Source organism: Protobothrops mucrosquamatus, unplaced genomic scaffold (genome assembly GCF_001527695.2).
Source record: "Protobothrops mucrosquamatus isolate PMUCROS unplaced genomic scaffold, P.Mucros_1.0 scaffold1017, whole genome shotgun sequence".
In the NCBI taxonomy this organism is placed as follows: Eukaryota; Metazoa; Chordata; class Lepidosauria; order Squamata; family Viperidae; genus Protobothrops; species Protobothrops mucrosquamatus.
Genome location: NW_015387253.1, coordinates 50,791 through 67,984, shown reverse-complemented (window position 1 = coordinate 67,984; position 17,194 = coordinate 50,791). Strand labels below are relative to the sequence as shown.

The following is a 17,194-nucleotide window of genomic DNA, read 5'->3' as shown; positions in this document are numbered from 1 at the left end:
AGATAGACTCTAAGAGTCACTAGGGAGGATCCGTATTAAGCCTCTACCTCCTATCAAACATTCCATGCTTTGCTGCTTCTCTGCTCTCTGCAGCCCCGCCCCTTGGGAATCAAGGCTACATTTCACAACATTTATATGTTTTATGTCAAATAAAGATCAGCTACAGATTATTGGTTCAGAACATTAGTTTAGTTTTTCAATTTGTAGATATATAAATTTCATATTATAAAACACGAGCATTTTCAATCCTATAAACGTGTCTGAATGATAACTCATTTAATATTCTGCTGATGCAAAGCAAACATTAATTTTATTTCTGCAAAATTTTCACTTCCCAAAATAAGTTTTTTGACATAGCATATCTGATAGTAATTTCACATAATGAATTTCTGTCCATGAAAATTGAATAGATTAGAATTGGCATAGGGGTATAGGGAAGTGATCCATAATAAAAGGAGAATAATAATTGCAAGTCGTTATTCTGAAGACTGGATTTAGAAACTTGATGTACCTAATGCTTGTCTCTTACTGATCTAAAGAAAATTCTAGAATGGGACTTAGCTTGCAGCCAAATATTATTTTGCTTCTTAACCTTTTAATCACCGACATTGTTACAAAAGTTTGACTTTCTAAAGAAATGCCCATGGCTTTAAATATACCATAGATATGCAGTGTGATTACCTCAATTGCTCTGGGAATATATCTTAACGCTACAAAACATGAGCCTGAGTGACTAAACATAGAGATGTTTTTCTACTCTTACTTTTCCATGTAGTCTCTTCTATGTTCTTCTATTAGGATGAAGAATCAATCTGGCACTTCTGGAATAGACTATGCAGCCAGTTATTTTCCATGGAGTTAGCAAATTAAGTGTAATAATGATTCCATGACTTTCAGTAATTGGTCCAGATTCCTCATCAATCCAAAGGGAATTCACAAGCAGATCTAGGAAATATGAAGGAAAAGTATTGGGATCAAAGAATTAGGGGTCAATATATTGAGTTAAAACAAAAGGTATGCTGAAATCTTAACAAATATTCATATGTATATTTTTAACTGAAAGAGGCTCTCATTCTCAAGAATGCTTGAGATTTTTTTTAACCTTGGCATTTTTTTATTGTATTGTTGAAATGATGGACAGTATTACTGCAACGGTTTTTGTTTATGCATCTTTCCATTATTTTTAACTTTTTCTAGCAGCCTTACTTCCCAATTTGAAAGATTATATAAAAATTATTCATTGTATGTCATTGAAATTTAAATGAGGCATGGGAAGCAAAGCTGCAGACTACTAGAAAGATGATTGGACAACAAAAGACAGGATGTTCATTCTCTTTCTCATTCATAACTATGCAGGTGCGAGAACATCATATTCTATCCACATGTGAGAAATTCATTAAGATTCTCTCCACCCTTGAAAGAAATTTCAGAAGCAAATTCTCTTGCATAAATTGCCAGAAAAAAATGCATGAGATTTTTTTTTTCTGCAGGACACTAAGCAAAACAAGACAGAAACTCAAGAAGACAATTCAAAAAGCATTTTGTCATTTTAAGAACATGCTTCCAGTTTGGAACAGCTTTCTCTTGCACCAACAGTAACTAATTGATTGTCAGGCACAGAGAAGCTGGTCCGTACTCAGAATTACTGAAAGTTACTCCTTTGATGCAATGCCTATTTACAAGAATCTCCCGAGACTGGCTGCATTTTCTTAGGAACGATCAGATAAGCCTCCAGGGACCCTGAAAGAGATAAGACTTGTGCTGCTTTTTACTGTGCAAGGATTCTAAGCTCAACCTCCTCTTCACATCAAAGAGAGAAGCAACCTTCAACTAAGGAGAAATTTCCTGACAGTTAGAACAATTAATCAGTGAAACAACCTGCCTCTAGAAGTTGTGAATGCTCCAACGCTGGACAACCATTTGTCTGAAATGGTATAGGGTTTCCTGCCTAAGCAGGGGGTTCGACTAGAAGACCTCCAAGGTCCCTTCCAACTCTATTATTATTATTATTATTATTATTATTATTATTATTATTATTATTATTATTATTATTATTGTTGTTGTTGTTGTCGTTGTCGTTGTCGTTGTTGTTGTTGTCGTTGTCGTTGTTGTTGTTGAATCTCCCCCCCATTCTAGCTGGAGATTCTACTGTATCAATAAAGTATATTAATATTGCAGTTTTCCTCATTATTGTTACATTATGATGTCATTTTGTGTTCACAACAGCACACTTATGAGATAGACTGAACAGAACCTAAAGCTGTGTTACCTAGTCTTAGCCCAACACCTAAGCCACTAACCTATTTTTTGCCTATGATGACCCCAGAAATTGATAGACTCTTAAATTGAACCCCACTGAACTCTTTTGTTACATTAAACACTGCTTTCAAAATTTTTAACAACTTTTAACTTATTCCATGGTTCATCACACAATCAGCCTGATGTCAGACTGGATTTAGCAGTTTTGTCCATCTATCAACTCCTTCCCAAGGTCCTGGGATAGGCAGTTGTGGATGTTTGATGATGTTAAAGGTGTTAACAGAGGATGTAAGCTGTTCTAAGTAAAGCTGTCTTTTGTAATTGACTGATGCCAGTAGTATTCAAGTGGTGCTCTAGTTGCTTCGTGACTGCACCCAAGGTGCCTATTGCTATTGGTACTACCTTTGTTTTCTTTATTACTATTATTACTATTATTACTGCACCACTTTCATTGTTACTATTGCTCCAGCTATTCCATATCATTATTGACAATTCTATTTATCCATTCTATATTATTTTTATGTGAAATAAATATTCTTCTCTTAGTCAGATATATCTTCTTTGACTTACTTGTATCATTCATTTTCTCTTTTTTCTTAGTTTTGATTTTTGACTATTGTAGTCAGAGTCTCCTACATGTTTCTACCAATCTTTGAAGACATTCAGACATTCTTAGCTGATCAGCTGTACATTTGCTGACAAGTGTAGCTTTTCAAACAAAATGGTGACATAGCTTCAGAAATGTAATTACCCTAATAAAAAAGTAGGTCACCAAGTTGCTGAGTGGTATTTCTTGATCAACCCCAAGCTCTTGGTATTTTTTGATAGCTCCCTCCCCAAACACACAGGAAACTAAAAAATGCACATTTTTACAGAGTTTTGTAAGCCAGGTGTTCAATGAAAGGAACAAAAGCACTCCCAAATGAGCTAGTCAGAATGAAAGAAAGATTTTGTATTGTATCATGTAGAGAGTATCATAAAAGACAGCAAAAAGCAATCCCAGTGCAATCACCTTTGAAACTCAGGGGGAACTAGTTGCCTACGTTACATGGAGTAACTCTACACGTGGTTGTGTAGGAGAGAGTTCCAAAGAAACTACTGGGACTTATTTCCAGATAAAATCTTCAAGTGAGAAAAGCAAGCAGACAATCATCTCCACTGGTACTTAATGATTCCATTTAATATTTATTCAGTCCTTCTCTACAACTGGCATATTAAAATAATATACATTTATTTTCAGTTTCACAGTTCTGTATTTTGGTGAAAAAGAAACAGTTGTTAAGATTTAACTTGTTTTAATTGTGACCAATTTTGTTTCACTGTTGTACTTAACTCATTCTTGAATGAATTGATATTTTGACTATGATGTTTAAGTTTGCCTTAAAAAATATTAAAAGTATTCAAAGATAGTGTAAGGATCCCACAGCTATATTTTAAGGAAAGTCATAGTATTCCTCTAAGATGGAAATACCGGTACTATTCATAGCTAGGATAAAATAGAAGGAACCAAAAACAATCTAACTCACTTCCATAAAAATATTTAGATACATATAAGACTCTGAAGAGAACTTTATATTTATTTGCTTGTTTATTTAAATCATTTGCAATTAGCTCTTCATTCTGAAAGCCTTGGATGTGTAGAATTGAGCATATGTCACTAAATCTTATCAATACAACTCTTCAATCCTCTTTTAACATAAGTGAACTTTTATCTTAATGTGGTATTTTTGTAATATTGTATTCACTGCTAGCATAACACTAAATTATGAATACTTTTAAAAAATCAATAATAGCAGAGCAATTTGCCATAATCCTCTGACATCAGAACTATCCAGAGAATAGAAAGAAAGAAAGGTCAACATTTCCACTTCTCACCCCTTTCTAAGGTTTCTGTCCATTCATAATAATTGGAAGAGTTGTCTATATTAACTGCAGACCTAATAGCAAAGCAATAGCACTTAGATTTATATACCACTTCATAGCCCTCCCTGAGCGATTTACAGGTCAGTCCAGTTGCCTTTTGAAAAATAATGATGTGATGGGTGGTGTTGCTGATCAGAGGAACTAATAAAGTGGTTAAACATCTTGCAATGTTGTAGATGACTGAGTTAATGCTGCTGACAATTGGTCTGAGTGGAGTTCTCTCTTTGTGGATGTTAACTTGTTTTCTATTCGAAAGGAAGGTTTAAAATGAAAATAGAATGAATAAGGAAAATGTTAAAACAATGCAGCTGTGTTTGAGCTTGATAATTTTGGACTTGTCCTTTTGAATAATTCATTCTTTTCATCAAATCCATTGCAGTTCTATTTCAGAAGACAATTGGATGGCATGCAGTAACTGGGAAACTGCTTTATATATTCTATGTAGTCACATAAAAATATTTTTCTTTTTTAACAATACTTTAGTCCTAAGAAAGCAGTTTAAAAACTAAACATTAATAGATAAAATAATAGCTATTAATAACATCTTTGGAATAAAATAAGAAAATTACCTTAAGAATGGAAAATGAAGTAAATAAAATTACCATTGTTAGCAATATTCCAGTATAACGTATGGGTGGGAGATATTAACACTGAGTCTTTTGATGCTATTGATGGTGATAATTTTTTTTTGACAGTCAGTTTGCTGTACTGCATAAGGCATCAGGTTAAAAACTAGGAGACCGTGAGTTCTAGTCCTACCTTTTGAGCATGATGCCAGCTGGGAATCTTGAGTAAATCACTTTCAGTCAGCTGTAGGAAGATGGCAATGGCAAACTACATCTGAAAAACTTTGCCAAGGAAACTGTAGGTACTTGTCCAGACAGTCTCTAATTGAACAGAAGGGGAAAAAATTCTTTTGTAAGGAAATCTGAAGAACCAAACCCTCCAGATATTATTGAACTATACCTCCAATCATCTTTGGGTTTTGGACATGCGAGTTGGATCTGGACTCTGTAATGGTATGGGGGAATAACCTTGGGAGAAAGGGTAAAGAAATGCTTCTTGGACAACAGTAAGATAAGAGGGAGCATAGTCCAGAGCTGCATAGTGGGCAGAGCAAGAGACTCAAGAGGAACGCTTCTTATGTTATTGAGCTGTGAAGGTGGCAGCAGGAGAAAAGTAGTTCAGACTTGCAGGATTCTCTTAAGATAGCTTTACAATAAAGTAGAATTAGCTTATCTGGTCATGTTTCCTGTCTGGTCTACCTAAGGCTGACGACTCTAACACAATGTTTCTTAACTTGGGAAACTTGAAGATGGGTGGACTTCAACTCCCAGAATTCCCCAGTCAGCAGTTGCTCGCTGGGGAATTCTGGAAGTTGAAGTCTACACATCTTCAAATTGCCCAGGTTGAGAAACACTGCGTCTAACAGCATAGAGGTTTATTTTGGTTCTCTTCATGTTGTAAAAATTGAATTGAAATTTTCGGAAAGTCCTAACAATAACTTAAGATTCCATAAACTAGACTTCATCATCTAATGTTTGCATTGTTCTTTTTTTTTTTCCTAATGTTTTACTGCAAGTGCAGTGTCTGATTTTTTTCTGGATCGACCAAGTGTTTACCCATTGGCTGTGATAGGAATTGAGCCTGATATCATGTGCTAAAAGAGAATTGTAAGGAGTTGAACTGAAAGGTGTGAGTGAAGGAAAGTACTAGGCCAAACAGTCTAATTTTAGAGAGAAGCTAACTAAGGTTTTGAGGGATATGTCAATGGGCCAATACTTCTAAAAATGGAAAAGAGCAGGACAAAACTTGAACAGCGTCATGTCAGAAACTGAATTAATTAAACTGACTGAATACAGTTTCTTTTCTTTTCTCACATTAAAAATTAATTTTGGCAGTGACTTCGATAGGGTTTGTGGTAGCAACATAATTCCCAAGACAAAACATCATAGACAAAGCCAGAGAACAAGACAAGTTATCAAGGAGAGGTTGAAGACTGTGATTATTATTTTTAATGAAAGTCCTAGCTCATAGTAACAGTGAAGTGGTCATACTTTTGTGAGGATAGTTTGTATTTCTAATTCTAATTAAAAGTTGTGTTTCAGCTGACAACGATCTTTTGTTGAAGGTCACTACTGATAAAGGAGAATATTTGTAGCTCAGGGTTGGAATGAGGGGTCCTTGTTCTCTCTGAGCTTGGTTGTTTTCTTTGAGATATTTCATTACCCAAACTAGGTAGCATCAGTGCTAGTAAGGAGTGGGCTCTGCTCTCATTTTATATTCCATTGTTCAGTATATGTCATAAGTTGAATGGCTTCAGTCAGAAGAAAGCACCACTGAATTCAGTTGGGCTTTATTTTGATGTAGCTATGAATAGAACTGCAAAACCTGCCCTGAAGATTTCATTAATGATCTGTTTCTTTTCGGTGCCTCTGTTTTACTGGTTCTTTAATCATCAGATTTATTATGTCTTTTAGTCAATAAACACAAGAAAAGTAGCATGTTTTTCTACACATACCACAAATTTATATCTCTTTAAGCCTTTTACTGTTGATTTTCTCTATCTCCATAAGAGCATTAAAATAGGTTTATGCAATTATGTGCAGCTTTTCTCCTTCCCTTGTGCTACTAGAACCCATGTTTAGCTAATGAAAGTAAATAGGCAAGATGATGGACAAGAAATAATATGTATTCACACAAATAGCTTTTGATGAGGATTAGACAAATCAGTAAAGGATTTGTCAGTGGCTATTGGCCATAGTAGCTTCACATTATATATTTCTCATTTCATTGTGAACACTTTTTAATATAATAATAGCAAGATAGGTTTATACTGTTGATGTCTTTCACATAAGCTTCCCATGAGGATCCAATTTTCCATAGAACATTGGTTGCTAAATTAGATAATCTTTAGATCAAACCCAGCTGCATAGATGTTTCCTTCTTTTCTTCTTCTCTTGATCTTCTTTTGCTCTCTTCTCCCTTAACACTTAAATAGTAAAATAAGTACTGGGATCAAAGCATGTATAATATACTTTCTCTTGTGTTTAATTTATGTCCTTCTGAGTAGCTTCATAAGAACTATTTGATGTCATCAGTATGATTATTTGATCCACTAGTTCAAACTTTGATATTTAAAATTCAAATCTTATTGGAATAAATTCTTAGGGGGCCGAAATTTAAATTTTAAATTCTATAAAGATTAATGTTATGAAATGATATTGTTCATCCTTTAAATTGTTTTTATGATATGTTATTTTCCTCACATTGTGTTTTTATCGTGATTTACTTGGTTGTTTGTCTATTTTAATTAATGCACAGCTAGATGGATGTATCTAGTAACTTTGGATTAATGTGAAAATAAAAATTATAAGAAAAGTTAATGAGGCTCAAACCTGGTTAGTATTTACAAGGGAAATCACCAGAATTGTAGTCTAGATTGGGAAGTAGAAAAAAATTCCAGAATATTGATGTGTCTGTTTTTTATTTGCCAGTATTAACTAATCAACAATTAATTTTTATACTGCCTTTATTATTTTTATAAATAACTGTAAGCAGCAAACATATTCTTTTCTCCTCTAATATCTCCACAATAACAACCATGTGAGTAGGTTGTGTTGAAAGAGAATGATTGGCTCAAGATCACCCAGCTGGTTTTCATGCCTAAGGGCATGCCTAATTCTTGAAAAAACAGAAGAAAAAAATATTACAGTCATATAACTTAAATTAATACATGAATTAAATCTGATATTTAAAAATAGATATTTTATAGCTTGATACTCTAAATAATTATGTAGTGTATTTATGAAATACAGGAGCCAGAAATATCTTTCCATCCCCTTTCAGCTAGTTTTTGGTTGTTTTGAGCTAAACCTGTAAAAATATTATTTTGTTCACAAATGCTGGAAATAGCATGAGTTTCCCAGTGTACAACAAATGAACAGTCTAAGTATTTTAGGCTCAAAATATCCCAAGAAACTGCTATACAGTAAATCTGCTTTCTCTTTTCAGCATAGCAGAAGCATCTGCTTTGAAGCAATAGCAATTTTGCACATCTTTGCTACCAGATTGCAGCAGCTGGAGCTATCCAGCTGTAACAAAGAGCTGAAGGAAAGAAAGGATAGCCTCAGTTAGGCAACAACCTTCAACCTTGAAAGCCAATTTGCCTTTGAATGTCAAAGTATGGATGAATGGTGATAATGAATAAAGCTGCCATGTGGCAGTAGAATTGGTCTGCTTAACAATGGGAGACTTCCGTAGGAGTAACCCCACCCAACTCAAGTTAAAACACTGTTGTATAACTACAGATACTGTTATCATGTACTGTAGTATATGTGCATTTTTTTCTCTTTTTAGGAAGAACCAACTTGACCATGGTTAATCCATGATGATTATCCATATCTTCTCTGAACCAGGCATATAAAACAATACCTGGATCAAGATTCATAAATTTGTTGAGGCCTGGAACTAACCGATTTTTGTCATAATAAGATATATTGAACTGAACTGACAAGAAGCACTAGTAGGAAATGTCAGTCTGAAAAATCTAAATTTTATTTTCAGTGGGATTTGCAGAGCAAACTTGCATTATGTAGTGATGATGGTAGAGGTTGTATAATAATGGAAGTGTTGTATGCTAGCTGGGTGACTTAGCAAAAACTGGGCAGAATCACGTCATTATTTTTTCTCCCATTAGGTTCAAAGGAAAAATAGTAACAGTACTGATCCCACAGCTGTCACTATTATCAGGCCAGTTTTGGAAGAATGAATGGACTGAGTCTTGGAGATTTACAATTAACTCCCAAGACTGCTGAACTTCTGGAGATCAACAGCAGTACCGGCTGTCATGAATATCACAGCAGAAGTTATGGTGAAATAGATATAATCCTTTCTCTGCTGGCAGTGGACATCTTATGTTTCCACAGATGATTTCCCAGCAAAAATAATTGTTCCCTTAGTTGTTCCTTAGCTGCATGAGGCCAATATTTAGAAGGATGCATCTTTCTGACTAAAAAGAGTACAACACACCTTTAAACATAGAACAGGGCTATATTTAAATAGAGTTTGCCGAAGAATACTTCTAAATTAAGGCTTAGACTTGGTAGACTAATTGCAAATAATCAGTGATCACTGCTTTTTACAAATGTGAAGATTTTCTGGTACCCTCAGGCTTGATTATATAATCAATCCTCGGATAAACAGCTTTGGTATTTGTCACAATTACTGTTTTTAATAGTTTATTTCCCTCCTTGGGTTAATGTTTCTCTGTTTAATTCAGTTAATCTGAAGGCAGTGATAAGCATTTATAGTGTATTGTTTTTCTCCTTTGAGAAAAAAGTAGGATTTTGAGTAACAGAAAGTGTTTTTTTTTAATTTATTAATGTTTCAGAAGCTTTTAAAAATTATTAATTCTAAGAAAAATGTCCTATAATCCTGGTTATGAAAATTATTTCACGCAGTCCATGCAGTTTTCATGCTCAGGTCTTATGTTCATATTTGAACCCATGCAAACAAATTTGGTTTTAATGACCTCATTTCCCTTAAAAAATAATTCTTCCTTTGTGAACTATTATTGAAAGAAGCATTAAGCAGCTGGAAGTATGTATTTCTAGTTCAGACTTTGCTGATATCAGTAACTGAAATGAACAATTGTACTAGATCTTTAAATTCTCATGATTGATCTTGAGGGTTAAAGAAGAAGGTAAAATAGCATGGAAATATCTATGCTTCTGTGTATTCAAACAATGTCATTGCTCTCAGTGTGAAAAAAACCCTTCCAAAGTATCTCAATTAAATGCATAGATTTCTATATCTATTGTGGAACTGTAGTTCAGCCTTTGCAACAATCCATAGAAGATATGGAGGCCTTTAGAGGTGTAGAAGGGACCTCAAAATGCCACTAGGTTGGTAATAAAGGCAGGGGTCTCTAGTCTATCACTCCCCCATCAACCCCCTCCCAAAAATGCATTTGTGATATGGCATGCTTAAATGAAGGTTCTAAATAGAGTCCCCCCCCCCCAAGAATTAACAGCAGTGGAATTAAAGGACATGAAATGTTGTTGTTGTTAGTTGTGAAGTTGTGTCTGACCCATCATGACCCCATGGATAACGTTCTTCCAGGCCTTCCTGTCCTCTACCATCTTCTGGAGTCCATTTAAGCTCACGCCTACTGCTTCAGTGACTCCATCCAGCCACCTCATTCTCTGTCACCCCTTCTTCTATTGCCCTCAATCTATACCCAGCATTAGGCTCTTCTCCAGTGAGTCCTTCCTTCTCATTTTTTACAACTAGTAAAAAAAGACAGCACTATCTGAACATTTGAGATTTCAGGATTCCCTTTCAAACATTTTGATTTTGTTTCTTATTCATGTGCCTTGAACCAAAGTGAGCATTTCAGGGAAAACTATGACAATTCAAATTATCTTGGATTTGATAAACTTAGGCTATCTAATTTTACTTCATAGATATTTGTGCCCCATGAAAGAATTTTGAATAACTGTAATATGTCTATAGATTAGAATCCCAGAGCAGGATATATTCCTATAATTTTAGGAGTTCTGAACCAAACAGATGTTGTGCGATCAACATTTGCAATCTATTACCTGAAGAGGATAGAGGAGAGAAAGCTACAGACAGTTGTTTTAATTGCATAGTCAGCTCTATCTAAAGATTTTAATATATTAGTGTGCATGTGCAAATGTCTACATGTCTGTATGTGTACAAACACATAAACATATACAGACATAAACATATACACATACATGGATGGCACATACATCCATGTACTTATGTGTATGAACAAATAATTGTATAATATTTTTGTAATACATATATAGCATTTATATTTCATGTATAAAAAGGCATTATAAATTCTTTTTTATTATTTTATTCATTTATAACATAAAATGTGAAATACAAAAGCAAACAGTAGAAAAAAGGAAAACAAAAAAGGTGTGAAGAAAGGGAGGGGAAGAAACAAAAGGCATTGACTTCCGTAGCCATTTCTGCATCGACAAATCAGTCTAATCGGTAAAACCCAAAATCATAATATCATTTTTTTCCACCTCAAGCACAAAGTCCAGAAGTGGTTTCCAAGTAGAAACAAAAGTACTTATGTTCTTTTCTTTTATCAGCACAGTCAATTTGGCCATCTCTGCTAATTCCATCAGCTTTTGTAACCATTCATCCATAATAGGAATCGAAGCATCCTTCCACTTTTGTGCATAGAGCAATCTTGCTGCTGTCATCATATATAAAATCAGAGTTCCAATTTTTTTCCCCAGATCTCTTTCTGTTGGACCCAGAAGGAAAGTTTCTGGTTTAATCTTTATGTTCACTTTAAAACTTTTCTGCATTAATATATGAATCCTACTCCAATATTTCTTTGCCTTATCACATGTCCACCACAAATGATAAAAAGTCCCTTCTTTACATTTACATTTCCAACATTCATTTGAAATGTCTTTATACATTCTAGATAACTTATCTGGTGTTAAATACCAGCAATACATCATTTTGTAAAAAATTCCTTTTAGGTTATAATTTAATGTGAATTTTAATCCCTTTATCCACATATTCTCCCATTGTTCAAACATCACATTATACCCAAAATTCCTTGCCCACTGGATCATATAGTGTTTTACATGTTCATTTTCCAAATTCAATTTTAATAACGTTTTATAGAACTTGGCAATTATAAAAGCATTATAAATTCTGAGAGCCTTGAATACTTGCTAGTCATCCTTCTGAAGGAGGAAAGTTCATGGTGTGTAAATGCCTGATTTGTGATTATATGAATCTCAACCCACTTCTCCATGATCTTTATTTATTTATGAAAGTTGTAATGCAGGGGTGCTTCTTCTGAGATAAGAAGGCTGTTATTCTCCTAAAGCTATTTTCCTTTGTTCTCAAGCATTTCTCTCTGTTCACCCTTCCCCATCTCTTTTACAGAATAATTCCTGGGGGAAGCAGTATTCCTATGCACTCTTCAAAGCTATGAGCCATATGCTTTGTATTGGGTATGGAGCCAGAGCCCCTGTGAGCATGTCAGATCTCTGGATAACCATGCTGAGCATGATTGTGGGGGCCACCTGTTATGCCATGTTCGTTGGCCATGCCACAGCCCTGATTCAGTCTTTGGATTCATCCCGGCGTCAGTATCAAGAGAAGGTAATGTTTAGCAATGGTACTCTTTTAGTTTCAAATCTCGTTAGCTTTGGTGCTTGTCACTGAAAAGAAAACTGGTCTCATAGATTCCGTTGACTAAAATATGGCTGTTTGAAGTAGTGAAAATTGCTGATAAATGCAATCATTCATCAAGCAATAAAACTGAAATTGAAAAAAATATATATAATTCCTTTTCAGATTTTTCTTTGCCCTCCTCAACTAAGCACTAAAATTCACTTTGAATTTGAAATAATGCAGTCTGAAAGACATAATAATTTTGTATTACACTTCAACATGATAGTTGTGTACAACAGATGCCATTTCCAAAAATTCCCAGCTCCGTATTTTAGCATCAGCAAGTTGGAATACTATCTGCAGAATATAATTTCTTAGAATGTAAGGGTTAGATAGTTCTTCAGATAATTCATTCTGATCTATTTAAGGACTCACAAACAAACATAAACTCACAAGCGCGCCTGGCTGAGGATTTGTGGGAGTTGAAGTCCACAAGTCATAAAAGGGCCAAGTTTGAAGACCCCTGCACTAAACCATTCACAAGGGCCTCTGAGCCTTCTTCTAATGGTGTTCCAGATGTCTCTTCTGGTACTTCATCTCCCAGAGTTCCTCAGTAAAAAAAATAGCATATAAAATCAGTTAGGCCAGTATTAAAATGAAATAATTTTAAAATGTAATGTTCTAACTCAAGTAGCATTATATAGTTTTATTATACACACACACACACACACACANAGAGAGAGAGAGAGAGAGAGAGAGAGAGAGAGAGAGAGAGAGAGAGAGAGAGTGTTAAAGTTTTAAAATAAATTGTCATTGAGTCTGCACATGAAAGTAATAGTAGAAATAAAATAAATGCTGGATTTCATCAAGTTTTCCTGCTGTGTTGCAGACTTTCAAGGCTTATACAAAATGTCCATTGAGCAATATGATTGGTGGGGAAATCTTTTTTAAGCAAGCTATCTTAATAGTCTTATACGGCCATTCCAAAGATGAACTTTTATTTTTCACCCATATTATTATTTGCACCAAATTTCCAAGAAATCAACTTTTCTCTGCTAGCAGTAATTCCAAATGTTGCTTCAAAATTGCATATTTAAGAGATATAATGTTTGACTGTGTTTTGAGCTATGAAATTCTGAAGTATGCTACTTGGCATAATTATATTACGATATTAACTAAGCATGTTAAGCATACCAATTACATGTCATTCCAGCTTAAAGTAGTTTTACAGTTAGAAGAATCACACATTCTCATAACTGATGTTACATATGAGCCTGTGCTTTTTCCACTGTCTAAGAAAATTCAGGAAGAGGAGAAAATGGTTCTCATTATCTATTTCTTCACCCTGTAATAGCTATATTCTGTCCCCCTTTTTCCATTTTCCTGGTAGCCACTGAAGAGTTGTGTTCCTTTTTGTTTGCCTTCAAATATACATTAAGAACCATTGTCAGGAGAAGAAGGAAGGTAGATTTTCTTGTAGAGAGGCAGTGCTTATGGAAATATTTATATCAAATTGTTATTTTTTTTAAAACTTGTTTTTTTTTTTTTTACCATACAACAGGTATTCAGGTTTAATTGCATATTTGTACCTGACGGGTTGGGATCAATGCTATCCATGAGCTTTTTTAGTTGCTACTTTCTTCTCTGAAATAGCATTGTTCCCAAGATCCATATGGTCCTGCTAGACAATCAGAGGACTATTAAACCTGTCTATCCCAAAAGGCACCAGAGGTGTATATTTTATGAAGTTATTTCTTCTTTAAGTGGTGATATGTTTGTCATTAATGGATTGTTATTGTTCCTTAGCTAATACATTATAAATATGGGTATGTAGTTATGATTTATTTGGGTTGTTGTATTTGATTCTTTCCTTATTTGTTCTTATGCATAGTTTCAATTATGTATGCTCCTAAGAATTGGCAACAATTGGAACGGCTTATAAATTCAACAAACAAAGGGGTAGTCAGGGATTTTAATAGGCTTGTTCCCCTCAGTGCCTGCCATGTACTCCTCCACTGGCCTTTAATGTTACTACAAAGATTGTTTTAGTTAAAAATTAATAAATGACTACTAGCAAAATACCTGTCTCTAACATACATTTCCAATAATGCTTCTGTGGCCAACCTAGGCCTTGAGACATTCTTGACAAAATAATAGCGAATAACAGTCTACTTAGCTAGACAATAGCTAGATTAGAAAGGCAAACATAAATATTGCCAATTTTTAGAATTTGCAGATCAGGAGACATGAAATAATATATTAATCCACAATTCAATTTTCATTTTAAAAAATAAGTTAAAAAAAACAAGATTGGTACTTATTTATTTCTCTCTTCCATGAATCAACATCATTTTGCATCTTTTGAGTATCTTGCCAACTATGGAAAAACATAGATTTTGTGTGACAGAAAATAGCATCAGCATCAACTATTTATATTGTTGTTCACAGTTTTCATAATCGTGCCATTTTTTTTAAAAAAAAAAAGGTTTTCTGTGATTATTCACAAAAACACTTCTGCTGTAGAAAGCATTGCTTTCTTTAAGCAGATTTGAATTGAAAATATGCTATTTTGCTTTGTGGTTTGTTAAATAGTAGCCCAGCAAGAAATCAAAATTGGACCACATCATTCAAGGAGAGAAACTTTTCCCAGATCACTGTCCTACATAAAATTACTGAATTCCACTCCAAATAAAAACTGCTCTTTGGGGGGGGGGAACTCCAGGAGACTATGAAAGAGAGGGGGGCCTGTTTGGTGTGATCCATAGGGTCATGAGGTGTTTTGAAGACTTTTTGGAAAACCAAGACAGAGGTCAGTCTTCTCAATTCAGCTAGGATTGCCTTTTAAAAATTGGGACAGCTACAGGGAAAGCTTGACTCCGAGATCTCACAAGAGACAAGCCCCTGTTGCTGAACCTCCTTAGATGACCTCAGTGAACCATGGACCTCAGTGGGAGGGCATGGGTAACCATGAATAAAAGCCTGAAGTACCCTGGAGTTATACCATTAGGACTTCAATGTCATTATTAGGTGCTTTATCCAGAAAAATACCAGCAGCTAATAAAATGCAAATATGGTCTTTTCTGGTTCTTTCCTAGACTGCCTAATGCTGAAGTCTATGCTGATTGAAATTCAAGTCCAGTCAGAAAGTAATACATAGAATGCATTACATTAGTCAAGCATGGGTGCTATTAATCTTTATAACAGACAACAGAATTGCGTCTGGAATTATTTGAGTGCAAAGTACATGTATTTTATCATCTAGCAAAATGCCCTTTTTTATGCAGACTGTTTTTAGTTTTACAATCCTCAGCTTGTTACCTTTCTTATGCCTTGGAATTATACCCTCTTAGGGCCAGCAGACCCATCACCTATGCTGGAAGGGAATTATGGCAGTTGTAGTCTCAAACACAGTTGATAGCTATCTAATCTGGATTTCTAGCTACCCGAAGAGAAAGAATAGCATTTTCCTGAATAGAAACTTCCTGCAAATTAATAGAAAATCTCTAAGGAAAGTAAAGAATTGTGGATCTTTATGCAACACACAGTTAAATTATGATTTTCAGTTAAATCCTATTGGAATCTGACCTGTACTACCCTGATTATATAGGCATAGGCAAACTGTTCTTTCTTAGATGCAAATATCCCCTCTGCTTGCATTATAAATTAATTTTCTCATAGTTTTCTACAGAAAATGCATGGTAAGCTCATTGCCACTGTACCTTCTTTCACAGCAAAATGAAATTGGTTGGTAGGTAATTTTGTGGAAAACTAAATCTACAAATTTTATCTTCTGGTGCATGGCGTCCCAGCTCATTATACAGGCAGATTCTAGATGCAAAAGCTAATTCACATCTCATGTTTCCCACATGTCAATACCTATTTGATATTCTAACATTTTAATGTATATTTCAGGTAAAAGCAAGGGAATAGTAACAGCTGAATTTACTTACTGTTGTCTCCTGATATAAATATCTAATTTTAATAGTTTCAGACAGCACAGTATAATTAGCAAACATTTAAATAGAGCTTTTTTATAAAAAAAAAACCCACATGTTTTTCATCAGTTCTCATTCAATTTATTTAAAGAGAACTTCCTTCTATAATTTATTTAGATTTTTATTTTGTATTTATTTTATTTATATATACACACACACACACATACACACATGCCCATGTATATATTCTGCTCAATTCTAGCATCTGGGTAGCTGAAATCCAAATGAATCATAAAGTAGTAATAATCATAATAAAAAAGTGAGCCAGTTTGGTTTAGTGGTTATGTCTAGTTTAACGAAGAGAAGGACGAGGGGGGACATGATAGCAGTGTTGCAATATCTCAGGGGCTGCCACAAAGAAGAGGGAGTCAAGCTATCCTCCAAAGTGTCTGAAGGCAGGACAAGAAGCAACAGGTGGAAACTCACCAAAGAGAGAAGCAACCTAGAACTAAGGAGAAACTTCCTGACAGTTAGAACAATTAACCAGTGGAACAACCTGCCTCAAGAAGCGGTGAACGCGCCAACACTGGAAGTTTTTAAGAAGAAACTGGACAGCCATTTGTCTGAAATGGTATAGGGTTTCCTGCCTGAGCAGGGGGTTGGACTAGATGACCTCCAAGGTCCCTTCCAACTTTATCATTATTATTATTATTATTAATACCATGAATGTGTTCCAGTCCCGCTTTAGCTACAAAAGCCATTGGGTGACTTTGGGCCATTCACTTTTTATCAACCCAACTCATCTCTCAGAGTTGTTGTTATGGGGAAAATAGGAGGAGGAAAGTGTCTTGGATATGGTCTCCACTTTGAGTTATTTGTTAAAATAATAAAAG

At 34.7% G+C, this 17,194-nt stretch overlaps 1 protein-coding gene across 1 annotated transcript in view; it reads left to right on the top strand.

The window, feature by feature from the left end:
* HCN1 (hyperpolarization activated cyclic nucleotide gated potassium channel 1) overlaps nucleotides 1-17,194 on the top strand; it is a 164,392-nt gene that overhangs the window by 103,915 nt on the left and 43,283 nt on the right. The window contains exon 4 of the mRNA XM_015819907.1: nucleotides 12,136-12,354. Coding sequence (XP_015675393.1) covers nucleotides 12,136-12,354 — 219 coding nt within the window. The remainder of the gene's footprint in view (nucleotides 1-12,135; nucleotides 12,355-17,194) is intronic.